General features: G+C 42.9%; 3 protein-coding genes and 1 pseudogene across 3 annotated transcripts; all 4 read left to right on the top strand.

The window, feature by feature from the left end:
• Positions 1-321: 321 nt before the first annotated feature.
• Positions 322-4,907, top strand: LOC139343832 (amine sulfotransferase-like). Its single transcript, XM_070981653.1, has 6 exons — positions 322-463; positions 582-784; positions 1,006-1,132; positions 1,284-1,378; positions 4,554-4,730; positions 4,803-4,907. The coding sequence occupies exons 1-6, from the start codon at positions 322-324 to the stop codon at positions 4,905-4,907; spliced, it is 849 nt and encodes a 282-aa protein (XP_070837754.1).
• Positions 4,908-7,437: 2,530 nt separating this feature from the next.
• Positions 7,438-10,104, top strand: LOC139343837 (amine sulfotransferase-like). Its single transcript, XM_070981663.1, has 6 exons — positions 7,438-7,579; positions 7,697-7,899; positions 8,790-8,916; positions 9,477-9,571; positions 9,751-9,927; positions 10,000-10,104. Exons 1-6 carry the CDS (start codon positions 7,438-7,440, stop codon positions 10,102-10,104), a joined length of 849 nt encoding a protein of 282 aa, XP_070837764.1.
• A 1,393-nt stretch (positions 10,105-11,497) lies between these two features.
• LOC139343848 (amine sulfotransferase-like) lies at positions 11,498-14,009 on the top strand. The gene is made up of 6 exons (XM_070981677.1): positions 11,498-11,639; positions 11,757-11,962; positions 12,891-13,017; positions 13,354-13,448; positions 13,656-13,832; positions 13,905-14,009. Exons 1-6 carry the CDS (start codon positions 11,498-11,500, stop codon positions 14,007-14,009), a joined length of 852 nt encoding a protein of 283 aa, XP_070837778.1.
• A 2,663-nt stretch (positions 14,010-16,672) lies between these two features.
• Positions 16,673-20,776, top strand: LOC139343883 (amine sulfotransferase-like; annotated as a pseudogene).
• Positions 20,777-24,370: the final 3,594 nt, after the last annotated feature.

Genomic DNA, 24,370 nt, shown 5'->3' on the forward strand with positions numbered 1-24,370 from the left:
ACTTTTACTAGTTTCATCTGAAACCCTTTGAGTCCAGGTTTATGTTTTGCAGACGTTCTGTACATTAATGTTTCCCTTTGTTTTGCACCTTTTAAACCGTCCTTACCCCACATGCATGCTATTCTTTTCTCAGCTGTAAGTCTGATTTATCATTAGGTGTTGAGTTGTCAAGAAACCACGATACAAGTGAGGCAACTCCCTTATAGTACAGCCAGTCATGAGCAATTCAAAGTCCAGAGTCCAGCTCCTCTTCCTGTTTTTTGCGCCTCTCTCGTCCTATACGCAAACGTTTCTCTATTTTCTGTGTGATTCAGCTGCAACATGGAGCAGATCACTGACAAGCTCTGCAGATATAAAAACTACAACTTTGGCATCGGATTCACAACTGCAGATTATATTGATTCACTCCAGAGCTTTGAAGTTCGAGATAGTGACATATTCCTCGTCACTTATCCAAAGTCAGGTCAGTGAGACAAACTCTTCCAGATCTCATTATTTTCATTTACAGTTTTGTCCTGGCTGGGAACAGATTTACTGATCAGGTATGATGTCTCATATGTTCAATTTTGTCCTCCCCACAGGCACAATATGGACTCAGCAGATCATCATCTCCATCTGTGAATTAGGTGGAGGTCTGAATGAATATCCAAACAACATGGAGCAGATGCCATGGCTGGAGTACAAGGAGGGTCAAGATTATGCTCTCAGACCTTCTCCTCGGCTCTTTACCTCTCACCTCACCCCTGCTCTCATGCCTCTGGGACTGAAGGACAAGAAGGCAAAGGTCAGTATCCTATGGAAGCTCAATCATGCCAGGTAGATATGTATGAGTGTTTATATATGTGTGTGTATTTTTGACATATACATCTCCATTTACATTAAATTTTGTTCTTTCATATTTAGTCTGTGCCTTGGATATAAATTTAGGTATAAGTTAAGTATAAAATGGGCATGGAGAAGTATTGGTTTTACCTCTGGGCTGATTGCTGTTTATTCTTATGTCAGATCATCTATGTGATGCGGAATCCAAAGGACATCATCGTCTCCTATTACTACTTCAGTATTGTCTGCAGTGACCTGGAGACACCCAAGAGCTTTGAGCACTTGTATGAAGAGTATTTGAGGGGCAACGGTGAGTTACCTCAGAGTCTTGATTATGATGACCAATCCAGTGCTGAAAAAGTTTATCAGATCATAACAACCTGATCACGATGACTATTCAAGCTGACCTTTCATTATTTATGGAAATGTTAAATTAAGGGTTAAATTCTTCTGTTACACAGTAGCTGCATCTTCCTGGTTTGACCACATCAGAGCCTGGCATTCAGCCAAAGACCAGTACAACATCCTCTACCTTACCTATGAGGACATGATTTTGGTAAGATGTGTTTTTTTTTTTTTTGCCTGTGGTTGTTCAGTGTTTTCATGTCGCTTGAACTTCAAAATGATTTGAGGAATCGAACGCAGACATTGCTCACTCATCTCATCATCACTCATCTTCATCTGCTTATCCGGGGTCGGGTCGCGGGGGCAACTGCTTCAGCAGTGTGGAGATACAATCTCTCCACCTAGTCCTGGGTCTTCCCTGTGGTCTCCTCCCAGCTGGACGTGCCTGGAACACCTCCCTGGGGAGGTGCCCAGGGGGGATCCTTACCAGATGCCCGAACCACCTCAACTGGCTCCTTTCAACGCAAAGGAGCAGCGGCTCTACTCTGAGTCCCTCAAGGATGACTGATCTTCTCACCCTATCTCTAAGGGAGACGCCAGCCACCCTTCTGAGGAAACCCATTTCGGCTGCTTGTACCCGCGATCTAGTTCTTTCGGTCATGATCCAGCCCTCCTGACCATAGGTGAGAGTCAGAACGAAGATTGACCGGTAGATAGAGAGCTTTGCCTTCTGGCTCAGCTCTCTTTTCGTCACAACGGTGCCATAGAGCGAACACAATACCGCCCCCGCTGCTCAGATTCTCCAACCAATCTCACATTCCTTAATGAACAAGACCCCGAGGTACTTGAACTCCTTTACTTGGGGCAAGGACTCATAGGAGTAGGCAATCCATCGGTTTCCTGCTGAGAACCATGGCCTCAGATTTAGAGGTGCTGATCCTCATTCCAGCTGCTTCAGACTCGGCTGCGAACCAATCCAGCGAGTGCCAGAGGTCACAGACCGATGATGCCAACAGGACAACGTTATCTGCAAAAAGCAGTGATGGGACCCTCAGCACACCAAACTGCAGACCCTCCTCCCCCCAACTATGCCTTGATATCCTGTCCATGAATATCATGAGCGGGATTGGTGACAAAGCACAGCCCTGACGGAGTAGAGGTAAGATCGGCCCTAAAAAATCCAGCCCGACCCGACCCAGGCCCGCGGGTATTAAAGCCCGACCCGGCCCGAGCCCGATCAATTAACTTGATTTGCAGGCCCGAGCCCGAAACAAACCCGAAATTTTATATCGCAAGTTTTCTTAATGTTAAAATAATCTACATATTTTTATGATCATTATAAATGCATTTACACAATGAAATAACGCTGGAAAAGTATGTTAAAGATATTTCTGTGTGTGATATTGTGCTCACATGGACGCGCCTCTCTGACAAGGAGAGGAACAGCAGCAGGAGCAGGTCTCTGGGCTTCATTGTAGATCACAAGGAAGGGCATCTGAGATACACGGGGTAAAGCCTCCAGAGCGCAGCAGGTTCACTATAGTCTTCGTTACCAAAGGCGGAAACAAACAGACTTTAAAAATCCTCCGCTGGAGACTGCGCGCACGGATGAATCCATTCATACATGTTTCTGGACCAGCTGCTGTTTGCAGAAGTCAGACCTGCTGAGGTAGGTGGTCCAGGGCTGTCATCTCGGTGTAAAGTGCGTATTGTGCGGGAGTTCAGTCTCGGGTCTCGTCCTCTTGAACATCTGGCATTGAGCGCTGCGTAAAGTGCGCGCGTGTCCCGAGCCGTGTATTTGGTTATTACAGACTTCAAATAAATATATATTTATTAAAAAAAATTAGCGAGAGAGAAGCCCGGCCCGACCCGACCCAAAGTTAATAATTGACATTTTGGGCCCGACTCGGGCTCGCGCTCGGGCTCGGACTTAAGATCTTACCTCTATGACGGAGGCATATAAAGATTGGATGGCCCTGAGAAGTGACCCCCTCACTCCATATGCCCGCAGTACCTCCCACAATATCTCCCAGGGGACCCAGTCATATGCCTTCTCCAAGTCCACCAAACACATGTAGACCGGATGGGCATACTCCCAGGCCCCCTCCAGGATCCTTGCGAGAGTAAAGAGCTGGTCTATTGTTCTACGGCCAGGATGGAATCCCCATGGTTCTTCAATCTGAGGTTTGACTATTGGCCAAACCCTCCTTTCCAACACCTTGGAGTAGACTTTACCAGGGAGGCTGAGTAGTGTGATACCCCTGTAATTGGCACACACTCTCTGGTTCCCTTTTTTAAACAAGGGGACCACCACCCCAGTTTGCCACTCCTTAGGCACTGTCCCAGACTTCCACGCAATGTTGAAGAGATGTGTTCCTCAAAGTGCTCCTTCCACCGCCCGACTACCTCCTCTGTTGAGGTCAACAGTGTCTCATCCTTACTGTACACAGCTTGGATGGTTCCCCGTTTCCCCCTCCTGAGGTTCCGGATGGTTTTCCAGAAACACCTTGGTGCCATCCTTCTCCATGGCTGGTCTGAACTCCTCCCACACCCGCTGCTGTGCCTCCCCTATGGCGGAAGCTGCTGCCCGTTGGGCCTGTTGTTACCTTGTCCTCCGAGATAACATATCCCGGAAGGACTCATTATTCAGTCGGACGGCTTCCCTGTCCATTGGTGTCCACCACGGTGTTCGAGGGTTACCACCCCTTGAGGCACCCAAGACCTTTAGACCACAGCTCTCCACCGCAGCTTCAGCAATGGAAGCTTTGAAAATCGCCCACTCAGGTTCAAGGCCCCCGACCTCCACAGGGATGCCAGAAAAGCTCCATAGGAGGTATGAGTTGAAGATCTCTCGGACAGGGGCCTCCTCCAGACATTCCCAGTTCACCGGCACCACATGCTTGGGTTCATTAGGTCTGTCTAAAGTCTTCCCCTACCCTCGGACCCAACTCACCACCAGATGGTGATCAGTTGACAGCTCCGCCCCTCTCTTCACCCGAGTGTCCAAAACATGCGGCCTCAGGTCAGATGATACACTAATGAAACTGATCATCGACCTTTGACCTAGGGCATTCTGGTACCATGTACACTTATGAACGTCTTTATCTTCAAACATGGTGTTCATTATGGACAGTGTCAGTGACACTCTGTGGCAAGCCCGACCACCAGGTGCTCGCTGGACGGAAGGTCTGGGCTTCCTCCAGGCTGGGTATCACCTCTTCTTCCACGTTTGTCCATGGAGTCTGCATGGCTGCAGACATTACAAATCTGTGTAACACTGTGAATTAGAAAGGGCCACATTTATTTGAATGTTAATTTCTAATAAAAAGACTGAGTTATTCGTCAGTATTTAAACTTGTTCTGCTGGGCTTCTGTTTCTCTTTCAGGACCTGAAGACGGCTGTGACTAAGATCTGCACCTTCTTGGGGAAAAACCTGAGTGAAGCAGCCATTCAGCAAGTTGTAGAAAAATCTACATTTAAGAACATGAAGAAAGACCCAACAGCCAACTATGAGTTTCTGCCAGAAGACGAGCTGAAGGGAGACTTCATGCGCAAAGGTAATGTAACTGTAGCACCTGTACAGAAACATGTGAACAGACATCAGATAGAGTTCAGGTTTTTCATTACAGGTCAGATCGGTGACTGGAAGAACCACCTTACTGCAGCTCAGAGTGAAAGGGTTGATCAACTCCTTGAGGAGAAACTGGGTGATTTGTCTCTGAAGTTCATCTGGGAATAAGCAGAGCAGCCACACCGACCATGAGATGCTTACATGTTCTCTGCACCAGAAACGGACCCTTTAAAACAATTTCTGACCCATGATTGTTTGATAAATATGAACACACATGTACTGTACAAGAACAGCAATAAACTCAGTTAGCCAGTCTGTTTTCTATTCAATTCAATTCAATTCAATTTTATTTGTATAGCGCCAAATCACAACAGAAGTTGTCTCAGGACACTTTCCATATAGAGCTGATACAGACCAAGCTCTTTTATCTACAAAGAAACCAACAATTCCCCCATGAGCAAGCACTTGGCGACAGTGGCGAGGAAAACCTTCCTTTTAACAGGCAGAAACCTCGAGCAGAACCAGACTCTGGGTGGGCGGCCATCTGCCTCGACCGGTTGGGTGAGAGAGGAAGAGCAAGAGAGGGAGAGTGAGACAGACAGACAGACAGACAGACAGACAGACAGACAGACAGACAGACAGACAGACAGACATGCAGGCAGGGCCAAGGCAGGAGATGCAGCTGAAATCCACAATCCAGATTCAGTCACTGTCCATGGGAACCTGCAAGATGACAAAGCACAGAGACTCCGGTTAGTAAGTTAGTAAGTTAGTAACACGCCGTGGTAGGACATGAGAGCATGCAGATGGAGAGGGACAGAAGGACAGAGGAGCTCGGTGTATCTTTGGATGTCCCCCGACAGTCTAATCCTATAGCAGCATAACTAGGGGCTGGTCCAGGACAAGCCTGAGCCAGCCCTAACTATAAGCTTTATCAAAAAGGAAAGTTTTAAGCCTACTCTTAAATGTAGAGACAGTGTCTGCCTCCCGGACAAAGACTGGAAGATGGTTCCACAGGAGAGGAGCTTGATAGCTAAATGCTCTGACTCCTGTTCTGCTTTTTGAGACTTTAGGAACCATAAGTAGACCTGCATTCTGGGAACGCAGTGTTCGAGTAGGGCAATAAGGTACTATGAGCTCTTTAAGATAAGAAGGTGCCTGGCCATTTATGGCTTTGTAAGTAAGGAGGAGAATTTTAAACTCTATTCTAAACTTTACAGGGAGCCAGTGCAAAGTGGCGAGTATTGGAGAAATATGATCTCGCTTCCTGGTTTTTGTCAGAACACGTGCTGCAGCGTTCTGGAGCAACTGGAGAATATTCAGCAACGAATTTGGGCAGCCTGATAGTAAAGAATTGCAATAATCCAGCCTGGAAGTTACGAATGCATGCACTAGTTTTTCTGCATCATTTTGAGACAAAATATGCCTGATTTTTGCGATATTACGTAGGTGAAAAAAGGCAGTCCTTGAAATTTGTTTAACATGGGAGTGAAAGGACATGTCTTGGTCAAAGATGACTCCCAGATTCTTTACAGTGGTGCTGGAGGCCAGCGCAATGCCATCCATAGCTGCTATGTCATCAGAAAGGGACTTTCTAAGATGTTTAGGGCCTACTACTATAACTTCAGTTTTGTCCGAGTTTAGCATCAGAAAATTGCATGTCATCCAGGTCTTTATGTCATGAAGACATGCTTTTAGTCTAGTTAACTGACTGGTTTCTTCCGGCTTCATTGATAAATATAGCTGGGTATCATCTGCATAGCAATGAAAATTTATTGAGTGCTTCCTGATAATCTTACCTAAAGGAAGCATATACTGTATAACTTTCTTTTTTATAAATTTCTTTATTGAATGTCTAAACAAATCAATCTGTGTTTCTTTGTATATTGTGAAGTCTGCTGTGGTCACTGCAGCCGACTCCACACTTCAGTGGTGTTTGTCACCTTCACTCTTCTGTTAAGTCCATTCTCAGTGTATGTATGTATGTACAGGAGGCTTCAAAGTTTCACATCACGCTTGTGTAAGATGCGTATTTGACCACAGTTGGCCTTCAGCCTAGTTTTGATATCAGAGGGATAGGAAGCAATGATAAGCAAGAAAAACATTGCTCCGTCAGCAGGAGCAAAATGAAAACAGCCATCTGGAGTTTGTGTCTGCACAGGCATCATTGTGCTCAGTGAAGCTCAAACATGAAGCTGGAGCCTATCCCAGCTGTCGACGGGCGAGAGGCGGGGTATACAACCATTCATGGTCACACTCATACCTAAGGACAATTTAGAGTCACCAATTAACCTAATGAGCATGTTTTTGTTCTTGCTGTGAGGCACACGCACTACCTGCTGCGCTACCGTGCAGCCCCATGTTTGTTTCATTTCATGTAATAATTATTGCAGAAGTTCTGTACATTCATGTTTCCCTTTGTTTAGCACCTTTCAAACAGTCCTTACCCCACATGCATGTTATTCTTTTCTCAGCTGTAAGTCTGATTCATCATTATGTGGATTTAACAATGCATAAAGCTGCCAAGAAACCAAAATACAGCACAAGTGATGCACTTGCCAATCAAAAGTTGTAACTCTGATACAGCCAAACATGAGCAATTCAAAGTCCAGAGTCCAGCACCTCTGCCTGTTTTTTGCGCCTCTCTCGTCCCATACGCAGACATTTCTCTCAGTTTTCTGTGTGATTCAGCAGCAACATGGAGCAGATCACTGACAAGCTCTGCAGATATAAAAACTACAACTTTCCCATCGGATTCACAACTGCAGAGTACATTGATTCACTCCAGAGCTTTGAAGTTCGAGATAGTGACATATTCCTCGTCACTTATCCAAAGTCAGGTCAGTGAGACAAATTCTTCCAGATCTCATTATTTGCATTGACAGTTTTGTCCTGGCTGGGAACAGATTTACTGATCAGGTATAATGTCTCACATCTTCAATTTTGTCCCCCCACAGGCACAATATGGACTCAGCAAATCATCATCTCCATCTGTGAGTTAGGTGGAGGTCTGAATGAATATCCAAACAACTTTGAACAGATGCCATGGCTGGAGTACACGGAGGGTCGAGATTATGCTGGAAGACCTTCTCCTCGGCTCTTTGCCTCTCACCTCACCCCTGCTCTCATGCCTCCCGGACTGAAGGACAAGAAGACAAAGGTCAGTATTTTATGGAAGTTCAATCCTGCCAGGTAAATAAGACTAAAATATATATATCAGGAAAGTTACAAACGATAAATCTGAACACATATATAAATGAATATCTTGTGGTAAGTCACAGTTATGAGCGAGGTTGCAAATAATTCATCTGCTGATTATTTTCTTAATGGATTGGAAGGAATGGATCAATTGTTTGGTCCATGAAATGTCCAAGGTAATGTCTTACAATTGCATTTTTTTTGTTCAAGCAAACCCCCCGCCCCAAATATTCAATCCATGATAATAACAGATGGATCAAAGCCACAAATCATCACAATTGAGATGCTGGAACAATCACGATGCTTTAGCCCCTAAATAACAAATCTACTTAGGCACTAGATCAGTTATCAAACTAGCACCACATTAATATCCTGTCAATCATTTCCTTTCATCCATATGTCAAGGTGTCTCTGTGCCCAAAGTCTGATGCACAGACCAGTGCCTTGCGTGGGAGCTCCATTACCATCAGTCAACAAGTGTGTGTTTGAGTGGATGAATGTGAGGCACATAAAGCTCTTTGTCCATTAAGGAAGAAATTAACAAAAATACAAGGAAACAGAAAAAACTATTCGGTGATTGTATTACACATTTCTGACTGTGAAACATTTGACATTCTAAAAATATTACACAAATCAAACATTTGTGGTTTAGTTAAGTCTTGTTTGTTTCCTGGCAGGAATGATCTTCCATATTCAGACTGTGTATGAGCTACAAATGAGGGTATCATAAAAGAGGGTATTATTTGAATGGAGTTTGGCGTGGAGGAGAGAAGTGTATGAAATGGTTCAAACTCTGGGCCAACAGTTTTTGTTTGTTTGTTTTCTTTTTTTTTTTTTTTGGTTTTTATTCAGATTGTCTATGTGATGCGGAACCCAAAGGACAACATTGTCTCCTGTTTCCACTTCAGTCGTGTCCTTACCTTCCTGGACAAACCCAAGAGCTTTGAGCAATTTTATGAAGAGTATTTGAGGGGCAACGGTGAGTTACCTCAGAATCTGGATTATGATGACCAATCCAGTGCTGACAAAGTTTAGATGAAAAGGGTCTGATCATGATGACGTGACTGAAAGACTGGAAGGAAATGTTTTTTAAAGTTTGTGTCATTAGCTACAAGTATAAAGCACTTCATCATGAACATTTTCATCAAAAATGACAACAGTGTAAACTTGCCATTTAAAAAAAAAATCTTTTTCAGCCAAGAAAACTCTTACAAAGTTTGGTTCCTTCAGTGCTGAATGATCAGTGCTTCTTTGTATCATTGTAATGTACAGCAGCTATTTTCTGTTGCATTCAGTAGATTTTGTAACTCTGCAGAAACATTGCTCTGCACATGTGTGCAGAAATGATGAATTACTATTTATTTCTGTTATGTTATCCAAAGTGTTGGACTGACCATTCCTGATGGTACTTCACTTGAACTTTAGCTTTTCTTGGGCCATGTTAATTGTGTTCACAAGATATTAGGATAAACATATTCAACAGACACTTCATTTATAATGGAAATGTGAAATTATGGGTTACATTATTCTGTTATGCAGTTCTTGGATCATCCTGGTTTGACCACATCAGAGATTGGCATTTAGCCAAAGACCAGTTCAACATCCTCTACCTGACCTATGAGGACATGATTTTGGTAAGATGTGTTTTTCTTGCCTGTGGTTGTTTAGTGTTTTCATGTCACTTGAACTTTAAAATGGTTTGAGGAAATGAACGCAGACTTTACAAATCTACGTAATATCAATTTCTAATAAAGAGACTGAGTTATTCATCAGTGTTTAATCTTGTTCTGTTGGGCTTCTGTTTCTCTTTCAGGACCTGAAGACGGCTGTAACTAAGATCTGCACCTTCTTGGGGAAAAACCTGAGTGAAGCAGACATTGAACAAGTTGTAGAAAAATCTACATTTAAGAACATGAAGAAAGACCCAAAAGCCAACTATGAGTTTATACCAGAAGAGCAAATGAAGGGAGACTTCATGCGCAAAGGTAATGTAACTGTAGCACCTGTACAGAAACACGTGAACAGACATCAGATAGAGTTCAGGTTTTTCATTACAGGTCAGATCGGTGACTGGAAGAACCACCTTACTGCAGCTCAGAGTGAAAGAGTTGACAAGCTCCTTGAGGAGAAACTGGGTGATTTGTCTCTGAAGTTCATCTGGGAATAAGCAGAGCAGCCACACCGACCATGAGATGCTTACATGTTCTTATTCATTGACAGTGTGTGTGTCTCACTTACAACATACACAGTAGCTGCTAATGTGTAAACTGCACCAGAAAATGACTCTTTAAAACACTTTCCGACCCATTATTTGGATTTCTGTACAATAAATATGAACACACAAGAACAAGAACAGCAATAAACTCAGTTGGCCAGTCTGTTTTCTTTATTGAATGTCTAAACGAATCAATCTGTGTTTCTTTGTATATTGTGAAGGCTGCTGTGGTCACTGCAGCCGACTCCACACTTCAGTGGTGTTTGTCACCTTCACTCTTCTGTTAGGTCTATTCTCAGTGTATGTATGTACAGGACACTTGGGTAGCACAGTGGCACAAGTGGTAACACTGTCACCTCACAGCTAGAAGGTCCCTGGTTCAAATCCCGCTGTCCCACCACCAAACATTCAAGAAGATCACTACCTGGCCAATGGTGACGAAGGTGAACTGACAGACCGAAGATGGGAAAAATGCGGAGAAAATAATTTCAGGGAAAGCATGGCGTGTAGTGTGCAACTTATTGTCTGTGTGATGTGATAATAACAAGTATGTTTTCTTTCTTCTTCAAAGTTGCACATCACGCTTGTGTAAGATGCATATTTGACCACAGTTGACCTCCAGTCTAGTTTTGATATAAGAGGGATAGGAAGCAATGATAAGCAAGAAAAACATTCCTCCATCAGCAGAAGCAAAGTGAAAACAGCTGTCTGGAGTTCGTGTCTGCACAGACATCATTGTGTTCAGTGAAGCTCAAACAATCAAATAAAGGAACAATCAGCAAAAACTCATTTTTGTGCAACAGGGATTTAAACAAGAACTCTGCAAGGAGGAATTTCTGACTGTATTGTGTCTCAATTTTAACCACAAGGGGGCTCTAGAGACACCAGCGGTGTCAGTATTTCATGGCCATGGCATTGTGCAATCAAGATTTACTTCACAAAGATGAAAAAAAAACCCACGTTTGTTTCATGTCATGTAATAATTATTTATTGTCCTTCCCTTTAAAATTCTTTGAGTCCAGGTTTGTGCTTTGCAGACTTTCTGTACATTCATGTTTCCCTTTGTTTAGCACCTTTTAAACCGTCCTTACCCCACATGCATGTTATTCTTTTCTCAGCTGTACGTCTGATGCATCATTATGTGAATTTAACAATGTATAAAGCTGCCAAGAAACCAAAATATGACACAAGTGATGCACTTGGTTGTCAATATTTATAACTCTCTGATACAGCCAATGATGCGTAATTCAAAGTCCAGAGTCCAGTTCCTCTTCCTGGTTTTTGTCTCCTCTCTCGTCCCATACGCAAACATTTCTCTCAGTTTTCTGTGTGATTCAGCAGCAACATGGAGCAGATCACTGACAAGCTCTGCAGATATAAAAACTACAACTTTCCCATTGGATTCACAACTGCAGAGTACATTGATTCACTCCAGAGCTTTGAAGTTCGAGATAGTGAAATATTCCTTGTCACTTATCCAAAGTCAGGTCAGTGAGACAAACTCTTCCAGATCTCATTATTTGCATTGACAGTTTTGTCCTGGCTGGGAACAGATTATTGATCAGGTATGATGTCTGATAACTTCAATTTTGTCCCCCCCACAGGCACAATATGGACTCAGCAGATCATCATCTCCATCTGTGAGTTAGGTGGAGGTCTGAATGAATATCCAAACAACATGGAACAGATGCCATGGCTGGAGTACAGGGAGGGTCAAGAAGATTACGCTCTCAGACCTTCTCCTCGGCTCTTTGCCTCTCACCTCACCCCTGCTCTCATGCCTCCGGGACTGAAGGACAGGAAGGCAAAGGTTAGTATTTTATAGAAGCTCAATCATGCCAGGTAAATAAAGACTAAAAATATATATCAGGAAAGTTACAAACAATAAATCCAAATATATATATAAATGAATATCTGGTAAGTCACAGTTATGAGTGCGGTTGCAAAAAATTCAACTGCTGATTATTTTCTTAATGGATTGGAAGGAATGGATTAATTGTTTGGTCCATGAAATGTCCAAGGTAATGTCTTAAGATTACCTTTTTTTGTTCAAGCAAACCCCCCCAAATCACCACAACATCTTGACGCCAAGCATCCCTGATATAAACACAGACCCCGCCGCCGCGGGTCTAACCTCCCTGAATGAGGGCTCTGTGTGCTCAGCAGCATGTTAGCCGGTCCAGCTGGATGGCGGAGTCCGGTATGCTGTTATTGAGCCATGTTTCCGTAAAAACGAAAACACAGCACTCTCTCATGGTCTGCTGGGTCGATCTCAGAAGGTGTATATAGTCCAGTTTGTTGGGCAAGGAGTGTACATTGGCGTGTACAATAGATGGTATAGCTGGTTTGTGTGGATTTGCCGCTATCCTGACTCGGATACCCCTGCGCTTTCCCCGCTTCTGCCATTTCTCGCACCGCCTGCAGCGCAGAAGTGAGATTGTTGTTGGCATAACCGGAAGCTGCATAAGGAGCCATGTGGTTCCCTTTTAACGTGCAGCTGATTGGCCGAAAAGAGAAGCATGTGAATAACCAAAGAAAGCCAGTATGCTAATTTACTGTTGAATCACCACAAGAAGAACAAAAATTTCCTCTAAAACAACACAAATTCAAATACAAAGTTTATGGTTTTAAGGCCCCCAATACTGTTATTTGAAACATGGAGTGACTTCTTCATGATTTCAAAAGAAATTCATAGTTTTTTTGATAGATTTTTTATTTATTTATTTATTTTTATTCAGATTGTCTATGTGATGCGGAACCCAAAGGACAACATCGTCTCCTGTTTCCACTTCAGTCGTATCTTCACCCTCTTGGATGAACCCAAGAGCTTTGAGCAATTTTTTGAAGAGTATTTGAGGGGCAACGGTGAGTTACCTCAGAGTCTGGATTATGATGACCAATCCAGTGCTGACAAAGTTTAGATGAAAAGCGTCTGATCATGATGACATGAATGAAAGACTGGAAGGAAATGTTTTTTAAAATGTGTCATTAGCTACAAGTATAAAGCACTTGATTATGAACATTTTCATCAACAATGTCAACAGTTTAAGATTGCTATTTAAAAAAAAAATCTTTTTCAGCCAAGAAAACTCTTACAAAATTTGGTTCCTTCAGTGCTGAATGATCAGTGCTTTCTTGTATTATTGTAATGTACAGCAGCTATTTTCTCTTTATTATGGGTTACATTATTCTATTATGCAGTTTTTGGATCATCCTGGTTTGACCACATCAGAGATTGGCATTTAGCTAAGGACCAGTACAACATCCTCTACCTGACCTATGAGGACATGATTTTGGTAAGATGTGTTTTTTTGCTTGTGGTTGTTCAGTGTTTTCATGTTGCTTGAACTTTAAAATGGTTCGAGGAATTGAATGCAGACATTACAGATCTGTGTAAAACTGTCAACTAGAAAGGGCCACGTTTATTTGAATATTGTACTGTAAACACAAAGATATTCATCAGTGTTTAAACTTGTTGTGTTGGACTTCTGTTTCTCTTTCAGGACCTGAAGACGGCTGTAACTAAGATCTGCACCTTCTTGGGGAAAAACCTGAGTGAAGCAGCCATTGAACAAGTTGTAGAAAAATCTACATTCAAGAACATGAAGAAAGACCCAAAAGCCAACTATGAGTTTCTACCAGAAGAGCAAATGAAGGGAGACTTCATGCGCAAAGGTAATGTAACTGTAGCACTTGTACAGAAACACGTGAACAGACATCAGATAGAGTTCAGGTTTTTCATTACAGGTCAGATCGGTGACTGGAAGAACCACTTTACTGCAGCTCAGAGTGAAAGAGTTGACACGCTCCTTAAGGAGAAACTGGGTGATTTGTCTCTGAAGTTCATCTGGGAATAAGCAGAGCAGCCACACCGACCATGAGATGCTTACATGTTCATATTCATTGACAGTGTGTGTGTCTCACAACATACACAGTAGCTGCTAATGTGTAAACTGCACCAGAAAAGGACCCTTTAACACACTTTGTGCCCAATGATTGGGCTTCTGTATGATAAATATGAACACACATGAACAAGACCAGCAATAAACTCAGTTGGCCAATCTGTTGTCTTTATTTAATGTCAGAAGGAATTAAATTGTGTTTTTTTATATGTGGTGAAGGCTGAAGGCTCCCTTTAAAACCTTTAAACCCTTAAAACATTTAAAATTCTGATTCATTATTATGTTATGTCACTCTAACAAAGTATAAAGCTGCCAAGAAAGTGATGCACTTGCTTGTAAATGTTTATGATTCTCTGATAGAGCTAATTATGTGTCCATTATGAGTCAAGGTCCTCTATCTGGTTTTCCTGCTCCTCTCTTGAGCCATATGCAATCGGAAGGAATAAATTAATTGATTGGTCCATGAAATGTCAGAAAGTCCTTGCAAAAATTTCTCAGAGCCAAAGGTAAATCCTTACAACTGCATCCAAAAATATTTAATTCAGAATTATGTAAGATGGGTAAAGACAGCAAATTCTCATAAATGAGATGCTGGAACAATCATTAAGTTTCATTCCTAAAACCAAATCTAATTATGTAATAGGTCAATTACTCCTGATGTACAGGCCAATGCTTTGCATGGCAGTCCCATCGTCATCAGTATGTGTGCGCTTGAGTGGATGAATGGTAAAGACCTGCGAGTCTACTTGCGTGAGTCCACTGAGCAGGGACACAGGGGACACAGGTCACCACCACTACTCCTGCTGCCTCTCTGCGCACACCATGTGCTATCAATATATTCCGGTCCTACAGGGCATGGGGAAAAATGTATTGGCCATAAAAGGTGGCCGATGCAATCCTGAGAACCATGACTCACTCAGAAAAACCTCAGCTCCTCACACTGCTTTTTCCTTTGCCCTATGGAATTGCCAGTCTGCTGTAAACAAAACCGAATTCATCCAAGCTCCTGTAAAGCTACATCAAATTCAGATCCTAGCCCGGACCGAAACCTGGATCCATCCAGAAAACACAGCCAGAGCAGCTGTGCTTTCAGCTGACTCTACTTTCTCCCACACACCTCGTCCTGATGGACGTGGAGATGGCACAGGCGCACTCATTTCCAAAAACTGGATATTCACCAAGCTCACTCCTCTAAGCAACCGCTCCTCATTCGAATATCATGCAATCATGGTTACCGCTCTGGTTTGAGTCCTACCTCTAAGTGAGATCCTTTGCAGTATCTTGGAGGGGAGAAGTGTCCAAATCCCCCTGCCTGTCCACAGGGGTACCACAAGGGTCAGTGCTTGGACCCCTTCTCTTCTCAATATACACCAGCACACTTGCTGTAGTCATCCACTCACATGGCCTCTCATACCATTCATATGCAGACAATACCCAGCTTCTCCTTTCATTCCTGCCAAATGACCCCATGGTCTCGGCTCGGATATCAGCATACCTTGCCGATGTCTTGGCATGGATGAAGGAACGACACCTTCAGCTTAACCTGTCAGAGACTGAGCTCCTTGTCATCCCAGCTGGTCCCTCTATACAACAACAGATCAGTATTCAGCTTGACTTGGGTCTGCTCACTCCTGCAAAATATGCCAGAAACTCGGGTGTCTTGATCGATGACCAGCTTACTTTTAAAGAACATGTGACCTCTCTTGCTCGGTCATGCTGATTTGCCCTGTACAACATCAGGAAGATCAGACCCTACCTGTCTGAGCATGCAACCCAAGCCCAGCCCAAACGATCAAGTATAACTCCTTGATGCTTGCGTACAAAATTGCCACCAAAACCACTTCGACCTACCTGAACTCCCTCAATCAGGTTTATGCTCCTGCTCATGACGCTCTGCCCAGGAACGGTGCCTAGTGCTGCCATCTCCAAAAAGCCCTAAGTTGCTAGCTAGACTCTTTTCTTATGTGGTTCCCAGGTTGTGCAACAAGTTACCAAACTCCAATCCCTCGCAATCTTTAGAAAAAGACTGAAGACCAAGCTCTTTACTGAACACCTTGGTCTTTAAATTAAGAAAAAAAAAAAAGAACTCTTGGTCGACTCTATGCACTTACTGCACTACTTCGTAGCACTGTCTCGTAGCACCTATGTCCAGTTGGACCAGAGAGTATTGTTGTTGTTCTCTCCTGTCTAGAACCTTGCTTGTGTTGCATGAAAATCTCATATGTACATAGCTTTGGATAAAAGCCTATGCCAAATGGCAAATGACAAATTGGAATAATTAATTGTCCCTCACTTTAAAACCCTTTAAGTCCAGGTTTTTGCAGACTTTCTGTACATTCATGTTTGCCTTTGTTTAGCACCGTTTAAACAGTCCTCACCCCACTTGCATGCTATTGTTTTTTCAGCTGATTAATCATTATGTGAACTTAACAATGTATAAAGCTGCCAAGAAACCAAAATGCAAATGATACACTTACAGATAAAGTTTATAACTCTCTGATACAGCCAGTCATGAGCAATTCAAAGTCCAGAGTCCAGCTCCTCTCCCTGTTTTTTTGCTCCTCTCTCATCCCATATACAAACATTTCTCTCAGTTTACTGTGTGATTCAGCAGCAACATGGAGCAGATCACTGACAAGCTCTGCAGATATAAAAACTACAACTTTCCCATCGGATACACAACTGCAGAGTACATTGATTCACTCCAGAGCTTTGAAGTTCGAGATAGTGACATATTCCTCGTCACTTATCCAAAGTCAGGTCAGTGAGACAAACTCTTCCAGATCTCATTATTTGCATTGACAGTTTTGTCCTGGCTGGGAACAGATTTACTGATCAGGTATGATATCTCATATCTTCAATTTTGTCCCCCCACAGGCACAATATGGACTCAGCAAATCATCATCTCCATCTGTTAGTTAGGTGGAGGTCTGAATGAATATCCAAACAACATGGAGCAGATGCCATCGCTGGAGTACAGGGAGGATCGAGCAGATTATGCTCTCAGACCTTCTCCTCGGCTCTTTGTCTCTCACCTCACCCCTGCTCTCATGCCTCCCGGACTGAAGGACAAGAAGGCAAAGCTCAGAAATGTAGGGAAGCTCAATCCTGCCAAATAAATAAAAACTAAAAATATATCAGGAAAGTCACAAACAATAAAACTAAACTGATTAAAGTTAATATCTTGTGGTAAGTCACAGTTATGAGTGGGGTTGCAAATAATTCATCTGCTGATTATTTTCTTGGTGGACTGGAAGGAGTGGATTAATTGTTTGGTCCATGAAATGTCCAAGGTAATATCTTAACATTGCATTTCGTTCAAGCAACAGTCTAAACCCCCAAAATACTCAATTCAGTTAGGAAGAATTTATAATTAAGATGGGTCAAAGCAACAAATCCTCACAAATGAGGTGTTTGAATAATCAACACATTTCACCCTTTAAGAAACAAATCTAATTATGTACACAAAGTTACTCCTGATGCACAGACCAGTGCCTTTCATCAGAGCTCCATTGCCATCAGTCTGCAAGTGTGTGTTTGAGTGGTGAATGTGAGGCACGTAAAGCACTTTGCCCCTAAGACAGAAAAAATGTATGTAAGTGCATTCCATTACATATACTACAACTATGTAATAGTGGTCATGCACTTACATTTTCTGAAAAATCATTGTGTAAATTCAAAATTTGTGATTTAGTGCACCATTTAGTTATCTGATAGGAATGTTTGTTCAGTTTGTGCCTGAGCTGCAAGTTAAGGGATCATAAAATAGTGAATTATTTGAATGGATTTTGGCATGGAGGTGAGAAGTTTGTTTTCAGCTCTGGTCTGATTGTTGTTTGTTGTTTTTCAGATTGTCTATGTGATGCGGAACCCAAAGGACAACATCGTCTCCTATTACCACTTCAGTCATATCATCACAACAATAGACACGCCCAAGAGCTTTGAACATTTTTTTGAAGATTATTTTAAGGGCAATGGTGAGCTACCTCAGTCTGGATGATGATGGCCAATACAGTACTGAATTCAAAAGCCTCTCTGCTTAACTAAAATTTAACATAAACAGCAAATCAGCACCCTCTCCTTGCTAATGTGCGCTAAACAAGGTACTGTATTCACTAGCTCTGTGTAAACTATTAACATCAGTGTTGAAACTGGCCCTGGCCCAGTCCTTCAAATAATTCAAAAATGCCTCTCACACTAATAATACGGCCATACACAAAAGGCACGCTGCTCTTCAGCCGCCCTGACTGCCGGTCCACTCAAGCCTTTCAGCATCCTGTCCGCAAGTGACTCAAGGGCCGTTTCTCAATACCAAGTACGCCAAGTTCGGACTTACGAACTTGGCAGTTAGTAGTAGTTTGGACTTAGCAAGTTCGACTTGGGAGTACAGTCTCTCCAGGACGGGAGGACGCAGGACCGTCATTCTGCAATTGGGACAGCAGCGTACTTGATGACGTTAGCAGGACGACACATCTCCGAAAACTTTGGAGCAAATTTTAAACTACGCGCTATCGTGATGAATCGACCACAGATTTTAAGTTTTAACATCCACTTTCTTACATAAAATAATCTTAAAACCACATTCCGTACTACTAAAACAGCAGTATTTCCAAACTTGTAACTTATAGTTGTGAGTCCTCTCCTCCGGCATCGTTGCGACGAAATGCATTCTGGGATACGTGGTTGCCCCAAATCCGCACAAGTCACCATCCGATGCATACTCAATAAAGTGGGAGGGGCAAGAACACATCCGGGTATTTGAGTGTACTTGTCGAGATGCGGACTTGAGAATTGGAACAGTACTTGGACTCAGAGTGATGACATTTCTCAAGTACACAAGAACACAAGTACAGAGAAGAACGCATATTGAGAAACGGCCAAGGACTTGTTTGAAAAGTCTCGACTGGAAGTTTGTGCCTTGATCAGTTTGGATTACCTGAGGGAGACCGAACGTGAAGAAAAACTTTGTTAAGGCTTTCACCACAGAGCTTGTTGTTATTTTATGCAGTGGGACAGCTTCAGGAAAGTGTGTAGTGGTGCACATAATGATGAGTAGATACTGATTCCCACTCTTTGTATGGGGCAAGGGACCAACACAATCCACTATTACCCGTTCGAACGGCTCCCCTATTGCGGGTATAGGATGCAGTGGAGCTGGAGGAATGATCTGGTTTGGCAAACATGGCAACAACCATATTTTCAAATGTCACTTTAGGTAGGTTTTTGTTACACCTAGATGTCCTGACCACTGACTTTCACAGATAAAACATGCTGGTGGTACCCAGTGGGGATAACAATCTGGTAGACAGCGTTCAATTCAGAGTCAGTGTTAGCAGGAGACCACTTACGCACCAAACCTTCATTATTAAGGAGATATGCGACCTTCTCAACTCTTGCTTTGTCGGCACTCACCACATTGGTGAAACACTTCTTCAGTGTCGGGTCAGCCCGTTGCGCGGCACACAGACGTTCACGGGCGACCAGAAGAGACATGCTGTCAGAGGATGACTTATCCGGGCAGGCGGAGCGCACCAGCTCGGCGGCAGTTTTCCGGGGAGATGAGCCAATCCTGCGCTGAGGTCTACTCCGCCTGCTCTGCACACACACTCCTCCAATGCACGGCGGGTTAGACAAACAAGGGGGATGACGTTGATGGCCGTAACATCTGAACTATATTTGTGATGACAGCATAAATAAATACAAATCACTTGATTAGAGACATTATCATCAACAATTTAATGATGAGAACAGTTAAAAATTAATTGAGTACAGACATACAGTCGTTTGGTTCCTTCAGTGCTGAATGATCAGTGCTTCCTTGTATCATTGTAATGTACAGCAGCTCTTTTCTGTTGCATTCAGTAGATTTTGTAACTCTGCAGAAACATTGCTCTGCACATATGCAGAAATGATGAATTACTATGTATTTCTGTGATGTTATCCAAAGTGTTGGACTAACCGTCCTACTGAACTTGAACTTCAGCTTCTCTTGTGCCATGTTGATTGTATTTGTAAGCTCTTAGGGTTAATATATTCAATCTGACCCTTCATTTTTAATGAAAATGTGAATACAGTTGGAGTATCATCCTGGTTTGACCACATCAGAGATTGGCATTTAGCTAAAGACCAGTACAACATCCTCTACTTGACCTATGAGGACATGATTTTGGTAAGATGTGTTTTTTTGCCTGTTCAGTATTTTCATGTACATGAATTTCAAAATGGTTTGAGGAATCCAACACAGACATTACAGATCTGTGTAAAACTGTTGACTAGAAAGGGCCACGTTTATTTGAATATTGACGGTAAACACAAAGTTATTCGTCAGTGTTTAAATTGTTCTGTTTGGTTTCTGTTTCTCTTTCAGGACCTGAAGACGGCTGTGACTAAGATCTGCACCTTCTTGGGGAAAAACCTGAGTGAAGCAGACATTGAACAAGTTGTAGAAAAGTCTAAATTTAAGAACATGAAGAAAGACCCAAAAGCCAACTATGAGTTTATGCCAGAAGAGAAGCTGCAGGGAGACTTCATGCGCAAAGGTAATGTAACTGTAGAACCTGTACAGAAACATGTAAACAGACATCAGATAGAGCTCATGTTTTTTCATTACAGGTCAGATCGGTGACTGGAAGAACCACCTTACTGCAGCTCAGAGTGAAAGAGTTGATCAACTTCTTGAAGAGAAACTGGGTGATTTGTCTCTGAAGTTCATCTGGGAATAAGCCAAGCAGCCACCCTGATCAGGATGTTGGTGGTTCAATCCCTGGACACGGCAGTCTACATGCCGAAGAATCCTTGGGCAGGATATTGAACCCCAAAAACTGCTCCCGATGCTGTGCCATCAGTGTCTGAATTCATATGTACGTTGCTTTGGATAAAAAAACTCATCTGGGCAATCTGTTGCCTTTAATAAATGTCAAAAGTAGGGCTGTCAGTCGATTTAAATATTTGATCGTGATCAATCTCATGAATGTTGTAGTTAACTCACGATTAATCACAAATTAATCACACATTTTCATCTATTCTAAATGTCCCTTGAATTATCATTTTAATGCTCTTATCAACATGGAATAGTGGATCGGCTTGCTTTGTGCAAATGTTTTTTTTTATTGAAAACAACAACGTGTCGTGTTATATTTCACACTAACATTCTCACCTTGAGCAGTCGTTCACATTTGAATGAATCAAATCTCACACAATTTAACACTGTCAATAAACTACAAACTGCAAATTACAAAGTGCACATCATTGTAAACTAGGACTCAGCCTATAGTGCAGTTAAACCATGGCTGAAACTTTCCTTTCTTAAGTTTCCTTTCAACATAACATCATCCATATGTGTCTGTCGAAACTCGTCCATTGTCGCCTGGTTTTGACAAGGAGGCAGCGGAGAATTCGCATTCGCTGTGTGTTTGGCCATCAAGTGGTATTTCAGACTGGATGTGCTGCGGTGATAACTCAGTTTGGTTTTGTCAGTCGACCCATCTGGCAACTTTTAGAAACTAAACTTTCCATTCAGAATCTTGTCCAACATCCTCCTCTCACCCACCTCCTAGATACTGTCCAGAGGGCAGTCCAGGACAGAACCAGCTCTCTTGACCAGTGTGTTAAGCGTTTCCTGTCCCTCTCAGAACTCCCACAGCCCCAGCAGACCACTGCATAGGAAACTGCAGATGCCACCACAGAGTCCTAAAATGTTTTTAACAGTGTCCGACATCAATCAATCAATCAATCAATCAATCAATCAATCAATCAATCAATCAATCAATCAATCAATCAATCTTTATTTGTATAGCACCTTTCATACATAAAAATTCAACACAAGGTGCTTGACAAAAGATAAAAACATAAAATAGCAATATCATAGCAAATACCACCCCCCCATCACGCCCACAGACCTACATCATGCACACACACAACCACACACACACACACACACACACACACACACACACACACACACACACACACACACACACACACACACACATACGCCCACCCCAGCGAAACTGTCAGTGTAATAATATGAGCCGCAACAGAGACCCCCGACCCAGATAAACCGGGGTGGACCCCATAGTGCAGAGCCCCCCGGTCCACACGCAGGGCAGAGCCCCATACTCCAAAGGACCTCAGTCTTCTTAGGAGGTGCAGATGGCTTTGGCCCCTCCTGTACAGGGCATCTGTGTTATTTGTCCAGTCCAGTTTGTTGTTGAGGTGAACACCCAAGTATTTGCAATCCCCCACAATCTCAGTGTCCAAGCCCTGGATGTTCATTGGTGTAGTCTGTGGTACATTGCTTCGGAAATCAGTTACGACCTGCTTCGTCTTGCTGGCGTTTATGTGCAGGTGGCTCAGTCCACACCAGTTGACGAAGTGTATTCCAATTCATTCCCCTGTGATACATGTCCAACAATGGCTGTATCATTGGATAACTTTTGGATGTGGCAGCTGTATGTGCTGTGTTCGAATCCAAACTACCACATCAGACTTGCAGTCATGAAGCCTCACATACTGTGGTATGTTGGTGAAGTATTCGGTGGTCCATGCAGCCAAGTGGCAGTCTACGCCGGCTCATTCCGGCTTCCCCCTGAGCAGTGGTCTTTTTGTGTCTCCTCCCCTTTTCCCTGTGTGTGTCTGTCTGTCACCCCTGTTCCCGCGGCTGGGCATCCCTGTACCGGCAGCCGGCTCCGCCTCCAGGTGCTCACCTGGAGCACACTGCCTCATTGTTTGGAGTATTTAAGGAGCATGCAGTCTTCTCCCAGTCGCCGGATTATTCTCTCTCATCCTCCCATGACTGTGTTTGGTCAACTGGTTTGTAAGTACTACGTCTCTTGTTTCCTTCTCTTCTCAGAGAAAGTGTTTTTTGTTGTCTACATTCCAGCCACTTACTGTGTGCTGTGTTTTTCTTTATTCAGTGTTTCCTGCCGCTCCCACGCGTGCCTCGTTCGTCATACCCGCTTCGTCGGAGCTCCTTGTGTTTCATCCACTCTGTTTTCGAGTGCGTCTTTTGTTTGTTTTTTTCTCCGCTTGTTGAGTGCGTTTTCTGTTCCCGTTTTGTTAATAAATTTATTTCTGTTTCACACAAGTCCTGTCTCCGGGTCTGCATCTCTGGGTTCAGCTATTTGGTGGCTTGCCAGCCTAACAGCTGCAGATGGGAAAGAGATAGACGAAGCAGGTAGATGACTGCATCCTCCACGCTGATGCTTGGACAATAAGCAAACTGGAGGGGGTCCAGCTCGCTGCCCACCAGGTGACAGAGGTGGTTCAGCAGAATCCTCTCCAAGGTCTTCATCACGTGGGAGGTTAAGGCTAATGTTGGGGCATGGTCGCAGCCAAAAACAATTATGCTTTCAGAGTCAAACATCTAAGTGCTTTCTAAAGGCAGCTGGATTTTGGAAAGCACTTAGAAGTACCATGACCTGGATGAATGAGTATCTTCACAGACATATTTCAGATTGGAAATCAGCAGATTTTCAACGTTAAAGAAATACTTTAATGAATTCCTTCTGTCACTGAAAGAAGCAGCTACACTCATTTGACTTTGAGGCCCTGTTTACAGCTGGAATTAACACGCCTCTTGGGTGATCAGATCAAATGTGGACAGCGCTAAATACAAGTGTCAGTGACCACCAAGACGTATCGCGATCCGATTCCTCAAACCACTTGCTGAGGCGATCTGGGATGTCATGTGACCACATATCAGTTGCAGTGTAAACACTAGTGTGTCTTGATGTGTCCTCGACAAGGATGTAACAGGAAGATGCCCCATCAATGCAGGATGTGGTGTTTTTTTCAGTGAAAAAATAATCAATGACACTTTGGAAATAAAAGAAGAAAGCAGTACGTTCACTAAAGACGTAAAGTGAAATACTAATAATTTTATAAGGAGTAATAACAATTTGAGTAATGTGTCACACAGACAAGGTTTTTCTGTTCCCACATTAATGTAATGATTATTTATTGTCCTTCCCTTGAAAATCCTTTCAGTACAGGTTTGTGTTTTGCAGACACTCTGTACATTCATTTTTTCCATTTGTTTAGCACCTTTTAAACTGTCCTTACCCCACATGCATGTTATTCGTTTTTCAGCTGTCAGTCTGATTCATCATTGTGTGAATTTAACAACGTATAAAGCCGACAGGAAAGCAAAATACAACACAAGTGATGCACTTGGTTATAAATATTTATAACTCTCTGATAGAGCCAATTATGAGCAATTCAAAGTCCAGAGTCCAGCTCCTCTTCCTGGTTTTTGTCTCCTCTCTCGTCCCATACGCAAACATTTCTCTCAGTTTTCTGTGTGATTCAGCAGCAAC

Source organism: Chaetodon trifascialis, chromosome 15 (assembly GCF_039877785.1).
Source record: "Chaetodon trifascialis isolate fChaTrf1 chromosome 15, fChaTrf1.hap1, whole genome shotgun sequence".
Classification (NCBI taxonomy): domain Eukaryota; kingdom Metazoa; phylum Chordata; class Actinopteri; order Chaetodontiformes; family Chaetodontidae; genus Chaetodon; species Chaetodon trifascialis.

Excerpts from the sequence above, each read along its gene's own strand:
- LOC139343832 (XM_070981653.1), top strand. The coding sequence starts at position 322 with ATGGAGCAGATCACTGACAAGCTCTGCAGATATAAAAACTACAACTTT. Across the intron at positions 464-581 it reads CGTCACTTATCCAAAGTCAG|GCACAATATGGACTCAGCAG; the intron begins GTCAGTGAGACA and ends TCCTCCCCACAG. Across the intron at positions 4,731-4,802 it reads ACTTCATGCGCAAAGGTAAT|ATCGGTGACTGGAAGAACCA; the intron begins GTAACTGTAGCA and ends ATTACAGGTCAG.
- LOC139343837 (XM_070981663.1), top strand. The coding sequence starts at position 7,438 with ATGGAGCAGATCACTGACAAGCTCTGCAGATATAAAAACTACAACTTT. Across the intron at positions 7,580-7,696 it reads CGTCACTTATCCAAAGTCAG|GCACAATATGGACTCAGCAA; the intron begins GTCAGTGAGACA and ends GTCCCCCCACAG. Across the intron at positions 9,928-9,999 it reads ACTTCATGCGCAAAGGTAAT|ATCGGTGACTGGAAGAACCA; the intron begins GTAACTGTAGCA and ends ATTACAGGTCAG.
- LOC139343848 (XM_070981677.1), top strand. The coding sequence starts at position 11,498 with ATGGAGCAGATCACTGACAAGCTCTGCAGATATAAAAACTACAACTTT. Across the intron at positions 11,963-12,890 it reads TGAAGGACAGGAAGGCAAAG|ATTGTCTATGTGATGCGGAA; the intron begins GTTAGTATTTTA and ends ATTTTTATTCAG. Across the intron at positions 13,449-13,655 it reads CCTATGAGGACATGATTTTG|GACCTGAAGACGGCTGTAAC; the intron begins GTAAGATGTGTT and ends TTTCTCTTTCAG.